Source organism: Megascapheus bottae, chromosome 17 (assembly GCF_031878675.1).
Source record: "Megascapheus bottae isolate mThoBot1 chromosome 17, mThoBot2.hap1, whole genome shotgun sequence".
Taxonomy (NCBI): Eukaryota; Metazoa; Chordata; class Mammalia; order Rodentia; family Geomyidae; genus Megascapheus; species Megascapheus bottae.
The window spans coordinates 4620851-4638321 of NC_143525.1; the positions used below are offsets into that span (position 1 = coordinate 4620851).

A 17471-nucleotide genomic window follows, 5' to 3' on the forward strand; every position below is an offset into this window, starting at 1 on the left:
CATGTGGAAACAGCTTGCCACATCAATGTGGAGATTTAAGACAAAGGGTATTTCCCCTGTATACTGTGGCTTCTATGAACAGATGTACAGCTTGAAATCGCACAGGTGGCAGAACTCATAGCCACCGCCCTCGCCTTGCGGCAGAGCTCCACACATCGGATCTTGGCTTAGAGGGAGAATTCCAATAGACAACTCTCACATCAGTGACAGCATCTCAGTCCCACAAAGGGCTTCTTATACTTAGGCACATGACAGAGAACACAGATGTCCTTGTGAGACAGGCCTGAATAGGCTCTGTGACTACCTGAGTCTGGTCCTGGCCCTGTCCTGAGGAGTTGAAGGAAAAGGCAACCAACTGCCTTAAAGGACAGGCCACTCTCACTGCTAGTGGCTTCCTGGCCACCCTCTAGAGGGGAAAGCAGTAATGGCTGGTTTAAGCAAACTACTAAACCACCAAATGCTTTCATTACAAGCAGTCTCCTAACCACACAGGTGTCTGTTCTTCCACTTGGAAGAGCTCCAGGACCTCACTCACTGTAAGCCAAAACCACTTTTATCCCCTCCAGACTGCTATCAGACATTTTCTGTAAAATTCAGTTTAACAGGGAGACCAAAGGATTACCCAGCTCAGGAGAACAGGGGTCCTGATGCAGGTCCCCTCCACCACCAGCAGTCACCCAGACTGACTCTTGGGACCCCAGACCTCCTTTCCACACAAGTTCCTGAAACAGAGACACATCTCAGAGGGAGGAAGGTCCACTGGTCAATTTCACTTGAAAGAAGGGGGTGAAACAGTCAAGTTGACTGAAAAACAGGAGATCACCCCTTACTCATCAGTTTTGCCATTTTCCTAGAAAACACTTCAACAGCAGTTGCCACATAATGCTGGCTAAAAGGAACAGTCACTGCATGGGGTGACATCTCTTGAGCATCCTTGCTCTCCAAATTACCCAGTAAAACCAACCATTTCAGGCCTCTACTGAATATCTCTGGGTTCTAGTATGGCTGGTCTCTCTCTGTCCTATTTCTGCCTAGGTAGTTTTCTTTAGAAAAGGAGAGGAGAAGCCCACACTAAGACTAAAATCAGGGCTAGCTTCCTTCACCACATGCGTAAGTTCCTTCCTCATTACTGAGCTGTGAGGAAATGCTTACTGGGGCTTCCTCAGTATGGTGACACATTCCTGTGGTTGTCCAGGCCACTTCCGGAACCAGCACCCACTTCAGGACACCAGACGTTCAGAAACACAGGCTGGAGTTAAGATTTCTCAACATGGTGGCCCTCCAGGGTCTCTGCCCTTCCTCACAGCAAGTTCAGGAAGGGTTACTTTTAATTGAATAAGGAGAATTAGGAGAAAATAAAGCTCAGCTTAGCCCTAGGGATATTAAGAGGAAGAACAGAAATACAAGGAGTCTGGTCAGAGAGGAGTAAGATGAGACCTACACTAAAACAAGACCACAAGCAGTTTGCTAGTCTACAGAGACAGGCGGTAGCCACATCTTGACACGTGGCCAAGCAGGTACCCCCAGTGGTAGGATAACCACCTACCAGCTGACATTATCCATCACCCAGGACTGCCTAGCACTTTGTTGGATGGGGTTTCTAGGTTACAGTGAGTCCAGGGTGAGAACTGGGCTGAGCAAAGCAAGAGGCAGCAGAGACACGAACCCAGACCAGAGCCACCCTGCTGGACAACCAGTATAGTCTCCTTGGTACACCTAGGGGAGCAGAGGGGCCTCATGGCAGGGGAAGAACCAGCAGGAAACATGTGATCCTGGATCCTTGGACAGCTCAGGGACAAGATACTTTGAAGACAACTAGCAAAATCTGTATTTGGCAATTGCTGATTATGTGACAGAGATCTGACTCCCCAGGAAGACAGGCATCCTTGTGGTTTAGGGGTGGGGTGTAATGACACTCATGACAATACTTCAGCACAAAAGGCTGGGGGGACAGCTTCTCTTCTCCTGCCCCCCACCATGCTTCCTACAGGAAGCAGCTGTTCAGGCTTTCTTGCAATTTCACTAATCTGATCCTTTGTGTGACACACACACACAGCTCTCAGAAGCTAGGGTCTTCTGCTTGTACAGCACTTACTATACCACTGAGCTCCCCAACCCTACGAACCCTTCACAGATGAGGGCTAAGAAAAAGTTAGGAACTTCTGCTCTGAGTTGCTCTGAGGCACATGAAGGAAAAGCTGGGTGGCTCAGGCCTTCCAACAGGCTTTAGGAGGGTCTAAGTAGCGCAGGAGTGTCCTCTGACCTGGATGGAGAGCAGTAGGGCGACTACAGCCAGACAGTGACTTTCAAGGATAGTCTGAGTGGTGGGATACTAGGTACATTTAACTAAGGCTCCATGGTATCTGGCAATTCCATAGTAGTCTGAGCACAAGAGGCCATCCAGAGTCCTCCTGGTCCTAGCTCCTGCCAAGCAGGAGACTTTATGGGGTAGGGTGTTGCTGCCCAGTACAGACCCAGTACTTTTGGCACTTTCTCTGGCCACAGGTTCTGGGTAGAAATGGATCCCCTCCAAATCTATTTAAGTCTTGACTCCCAGAATGTGGCTTTACCTGTAACTAGAGCCCAAGCCAATGTAATTAGCTAAAATGAGATACAGTGGTTTTGCATAAACAAGCAAAGCAAGCTAGGGGAAATGGAAGCAGAGATTTTGAGTGCTGTGGCTGCCAGCCACCAGAAGGAGAGGGGTGGAAGCTCCCTTTGGCTTTCAGAAGGTTTCTGGCCTTGCTGATACCTTGATCTTAAGATTTCTGGCCTCCAGAATGGCTGAGACAATTCATTTCTGTGCCCTAATCATATGAAGGTGAAACTTCATATGCAGCAGCCCTAGAAACTCAGCAGCAGACCAAAGCCTGTCCTGGCATGCACCTCAAGGCACTCACACAGTATGCCAGGGGGATATGGGCATCCTCGATATGATGGGACAGTATGCCTCGTCCCCTTTGCCCTGGCTCTAACCTCATGGACTATGCTCATAATCCTGCATTCCCAGGACACTTGCCGCACCAAACTCTAGTCCTGTGTCTTCCCAGCCTGCTCCCTTAGACTGCATGTACTCCCTGCAGTCTTCAGATGGGAAAGACAAGTCCTTTGTCCCTAAATGCCATCTCCAGTACCACTCTCACAAATGCACCTCCACTGCTAGGCTACCTAGACAGTCTTTTAGCCTCCATGGGGAATGGACAGACTCTAGGCAGCTGGAGCGGGCATGGCATGCGCGCACACACCACAGCACCATACAAGGCACCCACACAATGTCTGTCTTCCCAGCCGTCATTATCTTTGGCCACATTCTACGCTGGTGATCAGCTCACAGCCAGTCACCTTCCATACTGGCTGTTGATGAAGGCAGAGGCTGTACCAGCTTGCTCCTGGCACCCATCAGACACTCCCATCATTATGAGATCAGCTTCAGGTTTATTTTCCAGTGCAAACAAACAATGGCTATAATTTCCTCACCTCCATTCAGTTTATAGACAAGGAAACTAAGGTGGGAAGGAAGGCAGAGCCTGGTCAGTGGTACAGAGCTGGAAAGGAGATGGGGGAGGGTGAAACAGAGACAAAAAGTCCTTCTATTTGCCCACAGGATTCAAAATCCATCCTCAGCTGCATAACAAGTGGTTGTGCTATTTTGCTGGGACTATAGACTAAACCCTCTCCCTTACAGATTCTCGGCTTGTTAGGTGGGGCACAGAGGACTCAACCAAAATATCCAGCACTCTCCTGTAGATGAAAGGTAACAAAGGCACAGTTTGTCCCTCCTTGAGTGGAGCTGGGGTGTGGAACTCACAGTGCCTGGGAGCAGTGGTAGGAAAGGGATGCCCCAGACACAAACCTGGGGGTCCAGCAATCCCAACAGGAGCCACGGCAGGAAAGGGCCCAGAAGGCCCACAAGGTGCCAACAAAGTCAGCACCCAAGCTTGTGAGCACACACCAAGGAGAACCTTCAAAGAAACACTAGCTGTTGTTCAATTCAATCTTAAACTGGCTCCAGTGGCTCACACCTGTAATCTTAGCTACTCAAAGAGGCTGATATGAGGATCTCAGTTCATAGCCAGGAAAGTCTATGAGAATCTTATCTCTAACCACCAAAAAGCCACAAGTGGAATTGTGATTCAAGACAAACCTATTTGTGCAGATGAGAATGGTAATATCAGGACAGAAATGACCAAAATCCAGAGCATCATGAGGGAATACTTTTCAAAACTTTATGCCAACAAATTTGAGAATCTAGTAGAAATGTATAAATTCCTAGCCAATAAAAAAAAAGACAAACCTATTTGTCCATATGATTCAAAATCCATCCTCAGCTGATTAACAAGTGGTTGTGCTATTCACTGGACTACAGACTTTTCCCTTGAATATTCATTCTCAGCTTGTTAGGTGAGACAGGGAGGACTCAAGTGGTAAAGCACTGGCTTTGATCGAAAAAAGCTCAAGGACAGTTCTCAGGATGGACCACACCTTCAAAATATATCTTTTCTTTTTTAGATCCAAGAACAGGGCTCCAAGTCACTTTGCTCACTGCCAGAACGAATGACCTGGGGCTTGAACTCAGGGCCTGGGCATTTTCATTCAAGGCTGCTGCTCTACCATTTGAGACTCAGCTCCACTTCAGGTTTTTTAAATCTTTGTTTGGCTGGGGCCGGAGGGTGGGGGGGGGGGCAGTTAATTGGAGATAATGGGATTTTCCTGCCTCAAATCTCAGCTTCCTGAGTAGTTAGGATTGTAGACATGAGCCACAGGTACCTGCCTAGTCCACACAGACTTTTGTCATGTTATTGTTCCCTAAACAATACAGTGAAGCAGCTGTGCACAGCATTTATACCACAATTGGGTATTATACAGCACCTAAGGGTGATACAGAAGATGGGCTTGGGCCCTACCATATACTATACCATTTTTTATAAAGGGCTTGATTTTAGAATCCTCCTGGGGACACTAATGAATTATAGACTCATGTCCTGAGGCTAATCAGTTACCAGCTCCAGTGGTTTAACAGTGTGAACTGCTTGGGGGTGGGGGGCGGGGAACAACACATTTCCCAGCTCTTTGAAGAAGGAAGCAAAGAAGAAAAAGCTTCAGTTACAATTGGGGGGACAAAGAACAACCATAAGTAATGTTTACAATGCCACCAAAGGCAAATCTTCATTAGAAAGGAGAACACCAAGTACGTGATGGCTGTCTACAGTGAGATGGCAGATATCGACATCGTTTCTTCCCCTGCCCACTCCACGCTAGTATAAATGGCTGTCCAATACTGTACAATGAAGACCAAGACCACTCACTCCACACTGGACAGGTGGACGCTGAGGGAGGCCATATGGGAGCTATGAGCAGTGAGTAGACAGGAGGGCCTGATTTGTAAATTTAATGTCCAAACAGAGGATAGAGCATCGCCTGCTGCCTGTAACTTGCCAGAACGAACGCTGCAAGGCAATAGAGCCTGATCTTGGGCCGGGAGTTTGGCCTAGTGGTTAAAGTGCTTGCCTAGTATACATGAAGGCCCAGGTTCGATCCCTCAGTACCACATACATAGAAAAAGCTGGAACTGGTGCTGAGGCTCAAGTGGTAGAGCTCTAGCCTTGAGAAAGTCTAAGGACAGTGCTCGGGCAAGCCCTGAGCTCTAGCCCAGGACTGGCAAAAATAAATAAATAAATAAATAAGTAAATAAAGCCTGATCTGGAGTTACCCTCCTCCCTCAGCTGCACATCACAGTAACAAGCATGAATCATCTTCTGGCTGAACTTAGCCATGAACCACATGGAAACCATACAAACGCAACCAAGTGCCATCACCAGGGCTGAGGTAACACTGCTGAATGCATATGAGAACATACAGAGTGAAGTGACACACCTACACAGTACAACCTGTACACCCCTTAACGCCATGGGATTGCCCATGCTGCTAGGCAACAGACCAGTACAGTCTATCACTGTGGTCAACACTCTGGACACCTAGGTATTTGTGAACCCAAACATCTAAATGAACAAAGGGTTCAGTAAAAAGACTACGTGAGGCCTGGCGCCAGTGGCTCACACCTGTAATCCTAGCGACTCAGGAGGCAACGATCCGGTTCCAAGCCAGCTCAGGCAAGAATAGTTCATAAAACTATCTCAACAGAAAATGCTTAGCGTAAGTAGTATATATGTGTCAACACAACAACAGCAGAAAGTATGAATAAGACAAAAAGCCAGATTCCATCATAAAAATAACCAGAGCAAAAAGGGCTTAGGGGTATGGCTCAAGTGGTAAAATATCTTGTCTAGTAAGTATCAAGTCCTGAGTTTAAATCCCAGTACCATCCCCCCCAAAAAAAAGAAAATTACTAGATGAAGGCTGGGGGTAATATGCTAAAGCATGTACAGGCCCTGAATTGCTTCCCCAGCACTGACAAACCACAAAAACTTATGCAATGCGAGTTTTTCAGTTCCATTAATCTATCTTTGACCAAACATCACTGTAAAAGCCTTCAAAATGTATTTTTCTTTTCCTTTTTAGGTCCAAGAGCAGGACTCAAAGTCAGTACCTGGGGGCCAGGAGTTTGGCCTAGTGGTAGAGTGCTTGCCTAGCATGCACCAAGATGGAGGTTTGATTCCTCGGTACCACATACATAGAAAAAAAAGTCAGAAGTGGTGCTGTGGCTCAAGTGGTAGAGCTCTAGCCTTGAGAAAGCCCAAGGACAGTGCTTAGGCCCTGAGTCCAAGCCCAGGACTGGCAAGAAAAAGAAAAAAAAAAAGTCAGTACCTGACGCTTTTGCTCACTAGCTGGCGTTCTACCAGCTGAACCACACCTCCAACCCTTCAAAATGTTTTTTCAAAAGACTAACACTCATGTCCAGAGTTGACATCCACAAAAATGTACAGAAATTTCTATCACCTGAAAAAAAAAGGGGGGGGGGAGAAAGGAAAGAACTCAGGCTTATTTACATTCATTCATCATTCAGTAAGTGTTTACTGAGCACCCAATTTGGGTTGCACTGCGGAGGCCTGACAAAAGACAAAACACCCATTGTGGGACCACAATCACCACAGGGCCACTGATGCCCTGAATGGAAAAGACACTGACATATCAGGAACTCTTATGGAAACAAAACCGATCCTGGAACAAAGGCATCCAGAATGGGTAGTCATGGTAATTACAGTTATCTGGCACTGTTTCCCAATAAGTTCTTGATGGAGAATCTAGACATGGAACCACTTTATCATGAAAGTCCTTTGTCTTTTATCATGTGCATTAAAGTGATTTTTATAACAACTTGAAAAAAGAAGACAAAACAAACAAGATCATTTTAGAGTTTTAAAAGGCACTCTGAAGGCATCACAGGATAACATGACATATTATATTCATATTTTATATGGCCCACCTTCCCATGCAAAGAGAAGCCTACCTTTACATAGCTTTCTTTCTTATTTTGATTCATGTAATCAGTTAAAATACCCCCTTGAAGCTGACTGCTTGAAACTAGCAACTACCATCCAGAGCATTCTATGTATCAAAGACAGCAGCTCAGTGACAGAGTTGTCCTCACTAAACTATCGCCCTTTTCCCTGCTGTGCTGGTATTTTGTCTACCAGCTGTTTACCTACACTACAAAGAATGCTCTAAAGACAAGCTGATGGTGCCATACTGACCATTTCAATTTTCTATGGCAAAAGTCTATTTCAATCATGTAATTAGCAACCCCAATCAGAAATAGTGACAGTGTTGTTTCTACTTTGAGAACAATCTCATCCCTCTCTGACCATCAGAGAGTTTTCCAAGATCTGAGTCCCAATTAAGTAACAGTTTTGCTTTTTTTTGCGGGGGGGGGGGGGATCCTGGGGCTTGAACTCAGGTCCTAGGCACTGTCCTTAAAATTTTTTTTCAGGACTAGCACTCTACCACTTGAGCCACAGCACCACTTCCAGCCTTTTCTGTGTATGTAGTACCAAAGAATCAAACCCAGGGCTTCATGCATGCTAGGCAAGCACTCTACCATTAAGCCATACTCCCAGCCCCAAATAACAGTTTAAATAGGTTTTTCTGCTTTTAACACTCAACAGAAGAAGGACCACACAAACTTAAAATTTGCAACAGGTATTCGATATTCCCCTGATTTGCTAGGGGGAAAAAATGAATTACTAGCCAGGTGCCAGTGGCTCATGCCTATAATCCTAGCTTCTTAACAGGTTGAAATCTGAGAGTCGCAGTTCAAAGTCAACCCAGACAGGAAAGTCTGTGAGACTCTTATTCCCACCTAACTACCAAAAAGCAGAAAATGGAGCTGTGACTCAAGTGGTCAAGCACTATCCAAGTCAGAACCAGCACTGGAAAGAAAAAATAAACTTTTTTTAAAAGAGGGGACAGACAATCAAGATTCAAAAGCTTCAGTTCAGGGCCAGGAGTGTGGTCTAGTGATAGAGTGCTTGCCTAGCATGCACCAAGTCCTGGGTTCAATTCCTCAGTACCACATACACAGAAAAAGCCAGAAGTAGTGCTGTGGCTCAAGTGGTAGAGCTCTAGCTTTGAGAAAGCTCAAGGACAGTGCCCAGGCCCTGAGTTCAAGCCCCAGGACTGCCTCCCCCTCCAAAAAAAAAGCCTCAGTTCAACTCTTCCTTTTGAATGAGTGAATTTTAGAGTTGATTCCAGCCACTTATTAAAAGCCATACCTTTCTGCCTCCTACTGCCATTATGAGGAAAGCGCAGAGACACATCTCAGACATTCTAGGCACCAGTAGCCCACACCTGTAAATCCTAACCATTCAGGGAACTGTGATTCTAAGCCAGTCTGGTAGATAAGACCTTGAAAATCTAATGTCCAAAATAATCAAGAAAAAGCTGGGCTGGGGCCGGGAGTTTGGCCTAGTGGTAAAATGCTTGCCTAGCAAGCATACATGTATGTACCACATACATAGAAAAAAGCTGAAAGTGGTGCTCAGGCTCAAGTGGTAGAGCTCTAGAGAAAGTCCAAGGACAGTGCTCAGGCCCTGAGCTCAAGCCCAGGACTGGCAAAAAAAAAAAAAGCTGGACAGGAGGTATGACTCAAGTGGTACAGCACCAGCCAAGTCAGCAAAGTCAAGCAAATTTGACCACTGAATTCAAACCCCGGTAATGAAAAAGAAAGAAGGCAGGAAGGGGACTCTGTTCTAAAGAGGAAATGCAGTGGTCATGCCACACACCCCCCCACACACACACACTTGGATTCTTGCTGGGCCACTACAAAGTGGCCACTTAGCCCACAGGACTGCAGGCAGGGGGCAGAAGCCATGAGGACAGTCTGTGCATACTGTCCTGGACAAGGATTCTCAGGCCCTTGCCCTCCTACCTGCACAGTAAGGATCTAGCTTCTAGGCACCTGTCTACAAACTAAAGAGCCACTGCCCTCTGGAGTTGGTGGCTAATAAGTCCCAAACTAAATTTGGATCTACCTCTAGCCACTGTGTTACTGGCTGTTTTATTTTCTCACTCTTATTTTCCTTTTGTCCCACTTCCTTCTGCTAGCAATTCATCTAATCCATGGCACTGCATGTGTTTTGTAAGCCAACTCAAATCCTTTGTAGAGTGTAGCGGAATAAAGGCATTCAACAGCCCGCTGTAATCTCCGATAATCACTTGGTAAGCCACTGTCACAGTGTGTCAGGGCGGCAGTCCCTGCACACAGCATTTGCTCAGGCCGGCAGGACTTCCTGACATTCTGCTGGGGGAAGACCTGAGGGCTCAGTTCCAACCAGAATGCCCAAGGCATCATCCAGACAGACGGGACTGCCAGCCGTTCCCAGACCAAGGGCAGGTGGCAGCACCACCTGGAGTACAGCTCAGCACTGCTGCCTTGATCCAGGAAGTCCAAGTTATTCTGGTTCATAGAGCAAATCAGTGTTGAACATGTCGACCACCTTCTTCCTTCCTTTCTTTTCCTTTCATCTTAAGAACAAGAAGGCATAGGTAACAAGGGCTGGTTCTGAGTACACTGAGTCAGCTGTGGTCCTGTCTCTGCAGGTTGACGCAGGGCTCACAGAGCAGAGCTGGCTTCATAACCAGTCCCTAATGGTAGGCCAGGCCAGGCAGAAGACAGGAAAGAGGAGGAGGAAGAGAGGTGGTAGAAGAGGAAAAAGGAACCTGGCCGCAACCTGAAAGTTACAATCTTGGAGGCAACCATCTTTCCTCTGTCCTAACTCATCTCCCTCTACCACCTTCCCACTACCCCAAGAACTTCTGCAACTTCTTCCTGGGCTTGTCCTGTAGTACTTGCGAGGGTGACCAGGGCCCTAGGTGGGAGAGGAGGTGGCCTCTTCACACCCAAGCTCCAGTCCATGCTGGCAGCTTTCCCTGCGGTCTGGGACAAATCCTTCAGCTCTCTAAGCCCAAGAATGCTTCTCTGAGACACACAGCTTTGGTCAACACACACAGTCCTAACTGCATGGCAGGACCATGGGAAGGTAGCCAATGCAGGTAGGTGTACCTTGAGCCCCCAACTACATGGGCACCAGGAGAGGCCAAAAAAGCAGAAACTAAAACTAGTATCCAGGCACCATGTGCCCACCTGTATCTCCAGCCCAGAGGTGATTCCAACTGGACACTTTTGTTTATATGCGGCAGACATACATACTTCACATATTGCCCCTAAACTTGCTTCCTCCACAGCCATCCTCACTAGCTGGCCCCTGTCCACAGGCCTCAGAGCTCCCCTCACCTTCTACCCCTCAATGTGGTGCAGGCCTGCAGCAAACCCTCTCAGCTCTTCTTTAGAACACACCCAAAGCAGACCACCTCCCAGACCTCTACCACCACCCAACTCCAGACCCCATCCTCTTGAGCATGGATGAGGCTATGACCTCCTGACTAGTCTCCTGCTCCTGCCCTGCACCCCAGATAGCCACAGAGATTCCCACAACGCTTCTCAACTCTTCACCTGGGACTCTGTAGCTCACCACTGCAGAGTAACAACCCAGAGGCCTTTTGATGGACACTGACTGAGTCTACTGAGTAGAGTCCCTGGTTAGGGGAAAGGTAAATGCCGTGAGAATAAGGACTTGTAGATCTTAATGGCTACAACTCCCCAACACTGACCAAGGATGAGCTAGGAATTAAAGGAATACTTCCTGTCAGTAGTTGCAGGCCCTGTGTGCCCTGTGCAGGTATGACTCCACCTGGGCACTCTCCCTGCTCTGCCCCAGCCTCACTGGGCATTGGCCACCTTCCTGGTCCTCAACTGCCAGCACATTTCCACCCCAGGCTTCTGTCTGAGCTCCCTCTCTCAGGAATGTTCTTCTATGAGCCCCCCTCCTCTTCCCCCAATCCTGTGTGTTTCATATTGCAAACCACCCTGACTTCTCCCACAAAGCCATGGCAGGGTTGTTTTTGTGTTGCTGTGTTCCAGAGTACTCTTTATCTAATATGTTGTACCCTTTATTTACATTTTCCTTCCCATTACCAAATAAGTGCCACAAAGGCAGGGACTCTGCTGTGTTAAGCACAGCCAGGCACACAAGGGATATCTGGAGAGGGCAGCCACCAGCAGACCTGAGGTCTGGGGCCCTTCTGAGGTAAGGCAAGGCCAAGTAGAGTCTGAGAGGGGAGGGGAGGAGAGAGGGTAACTGTTGGGGCCTGACCTCCATCTCTGAGGCCTGATTCCTGCTCAGCGGCAATTAAAGGGCTTTGGCCAGGCATTCACTCCTTGCATACCTCTCTTAAGGCATCTCTGTGTATGTGACTCGATTGAACCCCCTGCAGCTTTGCGGTCTCCAGCACTTTCCTGCACCTGTCCTGCCAGTATCTGAAAGCCCCACCCAGACCCTTAGTGGTAGCAGAGTGGCCCTCTTCCTATTGGCTAGCTTCCCAGTTCCCACCTTCTCTTACCCCATCAGTATATAACTAATTGTCTGACGCAATAAAGAGAGAGCATGAGAGAACAGCAGATCAGATCAGCAGAGATCAGCAGAGAGATGTGATGCGCTTTCATGGTTAACACTGCTTCTGACTCAGCGTGGTTTTTTCTTCCCTGGTAATCGGGGGAGGGCTGGGTCATCGATACTTACCATCTCGCTCGGCTCCCGGGGGGGACTACAGGCTGGCCCTCCCCATTCCTGAGTTGTTGCCCCAGAGAGAAGCAACAGGTAACCAAGGTCCACCACTAGAAAAGGCTTTGTCTTCTATATCAAAGGCTCAGAGACAAATCCACAGGAAACGTGGCACCAGAAGGGGCTTTCTAAAGAGCATCACCTATAAAGATGGTAGGGGATGCAAATGGGGGCTGTTGACAGCAAAGAAACCAATCAGAGGCTAGCACTGGACTGAGGCCACCGAGAAGATGAAGAGCAGAACTGCAGAGATTTCCAAGGTCAGATTTACAGATGTTTGATGAGATAGGGGAGAGGGAGGCTGAAATGAGATCTGGTTCATGAAAGAAAACTCTTCAATGGTATCAAGATAGCAATCAAAGGCACACTCACCCTCTGGCCCTGACACTCCTAGTGTGCTCTCTCTGCTCTCTCCCCTCTCTCTCCCTCTCCGGCTCCCCCCACTTCCTTCTCCCTCCTTCCCCTCCCCCGCCCCCATCTTCTAAGGCAGCCTCTCCTGATAGCCCAAGACCCTAAGTTTACCCCTCACAAACATCTCTCCTGAATCACAGCCTTCATTTTCACTAGATACTTTTTTTTTTGAATGGGGGGGGCATATTCTGACTTCTCCATGGCTAACTTCCAAGTTGAGTATGCATCAAAAAAACCACCAGGGGGTCAGGAGTTTGGCCTAGTGGTAGAGTGCTTGCCTAGCATGCACGAAAACCCGGGTTCAATTCCTCAGTACAACGTACATAGAAAAAAAAGCCAGAAATGGTGGTGCTGAGGCTCAAGTAGTAGAGCTCTAAACTTGAGAAAAAGCCCAAGGACAATGCTCAGGCCCTAAGTCCAAGCCCAGGAATAGCACCAAAAAAAAAAAACAAAAAAAAAAAAACCACCTCACCAGGATCAATCCATGAAGTATCTACCTTATACTCAACACTTTTATAAAGCCCCAAGAAAGAGTGGAAAACCAAGAACAAAAAAATATGAGACAAGCTGGGTTGAGCTGTAGGGACAAAGGAGGCACTTCCACCTCGTCCTTAGTTGCCGAAATTCATCTGAAGTATAAAAAATGACCAAAGGGGGGAAAAAAACCTTTCATGTATCTTTAGTTCACATCAGAGCTGAGACAGAGAAGAGACCTAACATGCGTATGTACTGTGAGCTGCGTGCCCTGTATGTGGATAGTCATCCAAGCAGAGGGGACGGCACAAGCCAAGGTGTAGAGGCAAAACTAAAGGAGACAGCGAGGCCCAGTCTTACTTATGCAACTCTTCCAAGAACACCAATTGTCCCGATGAACACAAACCCAAACAAGGCTCAATAGCCCTCACCACTTAGAGAATGAATAGAACTTAGAAAAAACTAGTGACAGTGACAAGGCTATTTTATAGTGTTCGTCTGTGGGACACAGTACGGAGAGGGAGAAAGTGGCATGGAACTCACATGTCTTTGGATGACCTCTCCAAACAAGCTTTGCCTTTGGCTTTCCTTACTGGGCAAAGGTGGTCCTCCCTACATTTTCCAACACTGGTTTAGAAAAAGCCAGACTTCAGTATAAACCATTAGGAGAAGGCAGGGGGCATGAAGGAAAAAAATCCCAGAGCTAAGTATAGTGATCACATGAATACTCAAGTCAAACGACTGTAATATTAATGAAGCACAAATGACCAGAAACTGTCACCAGGAAGCTGGCCACCCCAGTGGTTAAGAATAGGATACACAACTTTCTTCTAAAAAGAGAGTACCACTTGTGAGCAGAGGGAGCATAAACAACCTTTTCTTGGAGACAACCGTGATAATCTGCTTTCAGTTTAACCTGCAACAGTGTAAGTTCTGACCAGGATACAGTTTTCTTTAGTCAAAGAGAAGCACCATTTAGTTACCCATTGAATCCAGTACCTTACAACACTGCGACCTAGAATTGACAGTACAGCTAACTCTCTGTTCACCTTGGCAGCAATTCATGGGGAAGCAAAAACAACCCGATGCTCAGCCAGGCATCCCCTGCCGCATTACGATGATGGCTTCTGCTGACCAAGTGAGGATCTGGTACTTGCCCCGCACCCGCAAGTATAAACCACATGTATCCATTTTACCATCAGTGCCTAGCAGGCAGTAGAACCTCCACCACTGTGGCAGGGTAGGGGTCTGGGGAGAACAGGGACTATCACCCGTGCCAATCCCAAAGGCACTCCCCTACTAAGCAAGTCACTTCTGATAGCGGCAGGGGACAGCGAGCTCCTGGGGACGGGGAGAAAGGAGTCCAAGGCGGCTAGCAGCTGGACAGCCGGCCCAGCAGAGAGTTGGCTGTACTGGCATGCCAAGCACCACCCCCCGCAAGCTGCCCAGCGCTTCTAGGAAGGAGAAAAGCAAACCGCTGTCCCACCTCGGGCTGCGCGGTCACAAGTGAGGCAGGGCTGGGACCAGTCGCCATTTGGGCGGGAAGCCAGCCCCAGGTGCGGCAGGAAGGGGTGGCGCTGGCTCAGTGGCTGCAGCTCCTCACTCTGACCCAGCGGGGGCCCTGTGCGGTGCTGGGGGCACAGCGAGGCCTCAGGCGCTGTTGGGCAGGGACACACACACACATACACACAGAGAGAGACACACCATTAGAGGAAGCACAGCAGCTCAGCAGGGGTGTGGGCTGAGACCACCCAGGTCCCACCTTGCCCCTGCAGTCCCCAGTGCTTGAAAGACTTGATGCAGCTTGGCTCAAGGCCTAAGGGAACCAGGAAACGTCATCAGATAGGATAGCCTTTAGCCCAGTGGCTGGAGGCCCCAGACTTGGTGTAAGGAGTCTAGAACAACCACCAGCCTCCTGCACCCTCAGCCTCACCCCTGTACCTAGAACATTCCACCAACTGTGCATGACAGCTGGTGCTGTTTCAGCAATTCATGTTGTATCTCTGGCCTCTTGAGAATAGTGGCTGAGAAGTTTAGAAAGAGAAGAACCACACCCTTGGGTCTCACACCACAGCAACAACAGCAGTGAAAGGCAAGAGGAAGGGACCAACACAATCCAAAAGTCATCTTTCTCAGCCCAGCAGGAGAAGAAATAAGACAACAAGCACTCTTCATTTTGCTCCTGTGACTTAGCTCTATGGGGGCCTTCTGGAGGCTGGCCATCGTTTTCACACATTGTCACAAAGGCTGTGGCCACTGCTTAAAGAGAGTTCAACTAAAAGACAGTGACAATAACTAGAAACAGACAAGGAAATACTAATCTTCTCTAAGCTTGGTAATAATTTACAATTCCTAGAGGTAGGAAGTCTCTTTGGTCTCTCATTTGACACATTTCTCAAAATGCTAGTGGGGTAGTAGCACAAAGTCAAACTGAAACCTACAAAAGCAGGAAATGGTGGCATGTGGTCTGGTGACAGAACCACAGATTAAGCTAGGTTGACAGGGCTTTGTCAAACTACAACTTCCTTTAGATGAGCCTTCTGTTAGGCTGACAGTGCCACTAACCCCAAAAGGTATAATATCCACATGTCTAGAAGATCCAACTTCTACATCCCCTACCTCCATCCTTGCCCCAGTCTGCAAAGGCCCTAAGGACACCTTTCTCCTTGAGGGTTGGGTCCACGTGCAGCCAGCCAACAACGTGAAGGTGCAGGAGGGCACAGTTCCTGGGACCACTTTCAGTGACCAGCCAGGAAGCTAGGATTTCAATGTCGCTCAGTGATCAGCTCCTATCAGGTCTGAACTCCATTTCTCCCAGAAACCTCTTCTGAATGTAATGTAAGGCTACGTCCCGAAGTGCTCTGACATACAAAACCAGAACAGGCTAGCCTCACCCAGTGCAGACCCAGACGTGCACCCAAATCCCAGGAGCTCGCGCTCTGCATGCTCAGAAAGGAGGCCCTTTGTCTCTGACCACCTATAGAGGTTTCTTTGAGTTTTCTTCTTTAAATGAGATCCCATTTCCTCCCTCTGGGAGGCTAGGGTAGAGCGATACTCTCAGCCATTCGAGAATCAAGACTCAGCCAGGAATCAAGACTCAGCCAGGAGAATCCAGCTCAGCCAGGAACAAAACACTTCATACGAGGTTAAAGAATAAGTTTATCAAAAAGAGCATTCTTTTCCTCCTGACTACCAAACATTCAGCTTCTCACTCTTTGGGCAGCAGGACAAACCCTTTGCTGGCAGCGCTCCCTGAACAAGGAAGCTGCCTTGGTGCTCGTCTCAACAGAACCCAGGAAGCTACATGGGCTGCTCTGTGAGAAGCACAGAGGCCCATGGAACACACAAGAGACCAAAAGCCCCTTTGTGGTCACAACTCAATCAGGACTGTCGGGGCACCGCCAAAAGCTGAGAATGGGAGACAGCCAAGCCCAGGGGTGGCCACCACATCCTCAGTCCTAAGGGACCCACACCACACCACAACAGCTACTCGGGACTGCCATCTCTACACAGTGCCCATTCGGCATTCCACTACTCACAGCCATGATAGGAAGCCGGCGATCCTCCCGCCTTGCCATATTCCTGCTCCGAGTAGCTGGTGGAGAGGTTGGGCTGGCTGGAGCCTCGGTTAAAGGAGATCTGGTTGCTGCCCATGCCAGTGGTCACCTGGGCCATGCGCTCTTTGGTTTTGAGAGCCTGGGCCCTCTCAGCCTTCAGTCGTTCCTCGTCCTTGAGGAGGGCCACCAGCTGCTTTGACTTCTCCCGCACGTTGATGCCCTGGTCCTTGCCATCGCGGTCAATGTACTGAAAGTCCTTCAGGGTCTGGATGGCAAAGATATTCTCCCGGCACTGCTGGGCCACCCGCTCGGAGCCCGTCTTAATGAGGTAGTCCAGCAGCGTCAAGGCCTTGTACACATGGCGCCAGTTCTTGCCGTGGTCATTAAGCCGCTTCCATACCATGCTCATGATCTCTGAGAAGGCCACCACATTGTAAGTCAAGTCCGCGATCTCGGTCATCAGAGAGCTGGATGGGCCCCACGGGTCATTGGAAGTGGCTTCCCGGACTTTGATTTCTGCCTCTGAGTAATTGTTCACAATGTTTTTCATCTGCCGCCTGATAGATGAAGTTGTCATTTTTATGTTCTTTGTTGCAAATTTAAAGTCCTTCAAGGAGAGAAACTTTCCTATCCTCGGAAAGTCCGCACCCTATGAAGCTCCAGTTTTCTGTTATCTGGCTGGAGTAAGAGCAAGAGCCCTGAACAGTCATTTCCTCCTCTGGAGCCCCAGACCTGAGAAGCTGGAAGCCATGACCTACAGGGAGAACAAACACAAACCATGTTGTGACAGGAGTGTCTGTGGAGTGCGACGGGCTAGCCCAGACACTTCCGCAACACTGGGCCAAGGCTGGGCATGACTGCACGGGCTGCCAAGCTGACACACCCCAACCACCTCAGACTGCCAGGCAGCCCCATCCACCTTCAAAACTGCGAACAGCCATACTAGTCACAA

General features: G+C 48.5%; 1 protein-coding gene across 4 annotated transcripts in view; it reads right to left on the reverse strand.

Moving 5' to 3' along the window:
- Positions 1 to 17267, reverse strand: part of Epn2 (epsin 2) — a 37297-nt gene extending 20030 nt beyond the window's left edge. For 2 of the 4 annotated variants that reach the window (XM_090349456.1, XM_090349454.1), the window contains exons 1-2: positions 16502 to 17267; positions 14449 to 14619 (exon numbers count right to left, since the gene is read on the reverse strand). In XM_090349456.1, the coding sequence (XP_090205582.1) occupies positions 14449 to 14619; positions 16502 to 17096 (766 nt within the window). In that variant the 5' untranslated portion in view covers positions 17097 to 17267. Of the gene's footprint in view, positions 1 to 7408; positions 7476 to 14448; positions 14620 to 16501 lie in introns of those variants that run through there. The other 2 variants (XM_090349455.1, XM_090349457.1) reach the window with 2 other exon arrangements.
- Positions 17268 to 17471: the final 204 nt, after the last annotated feature.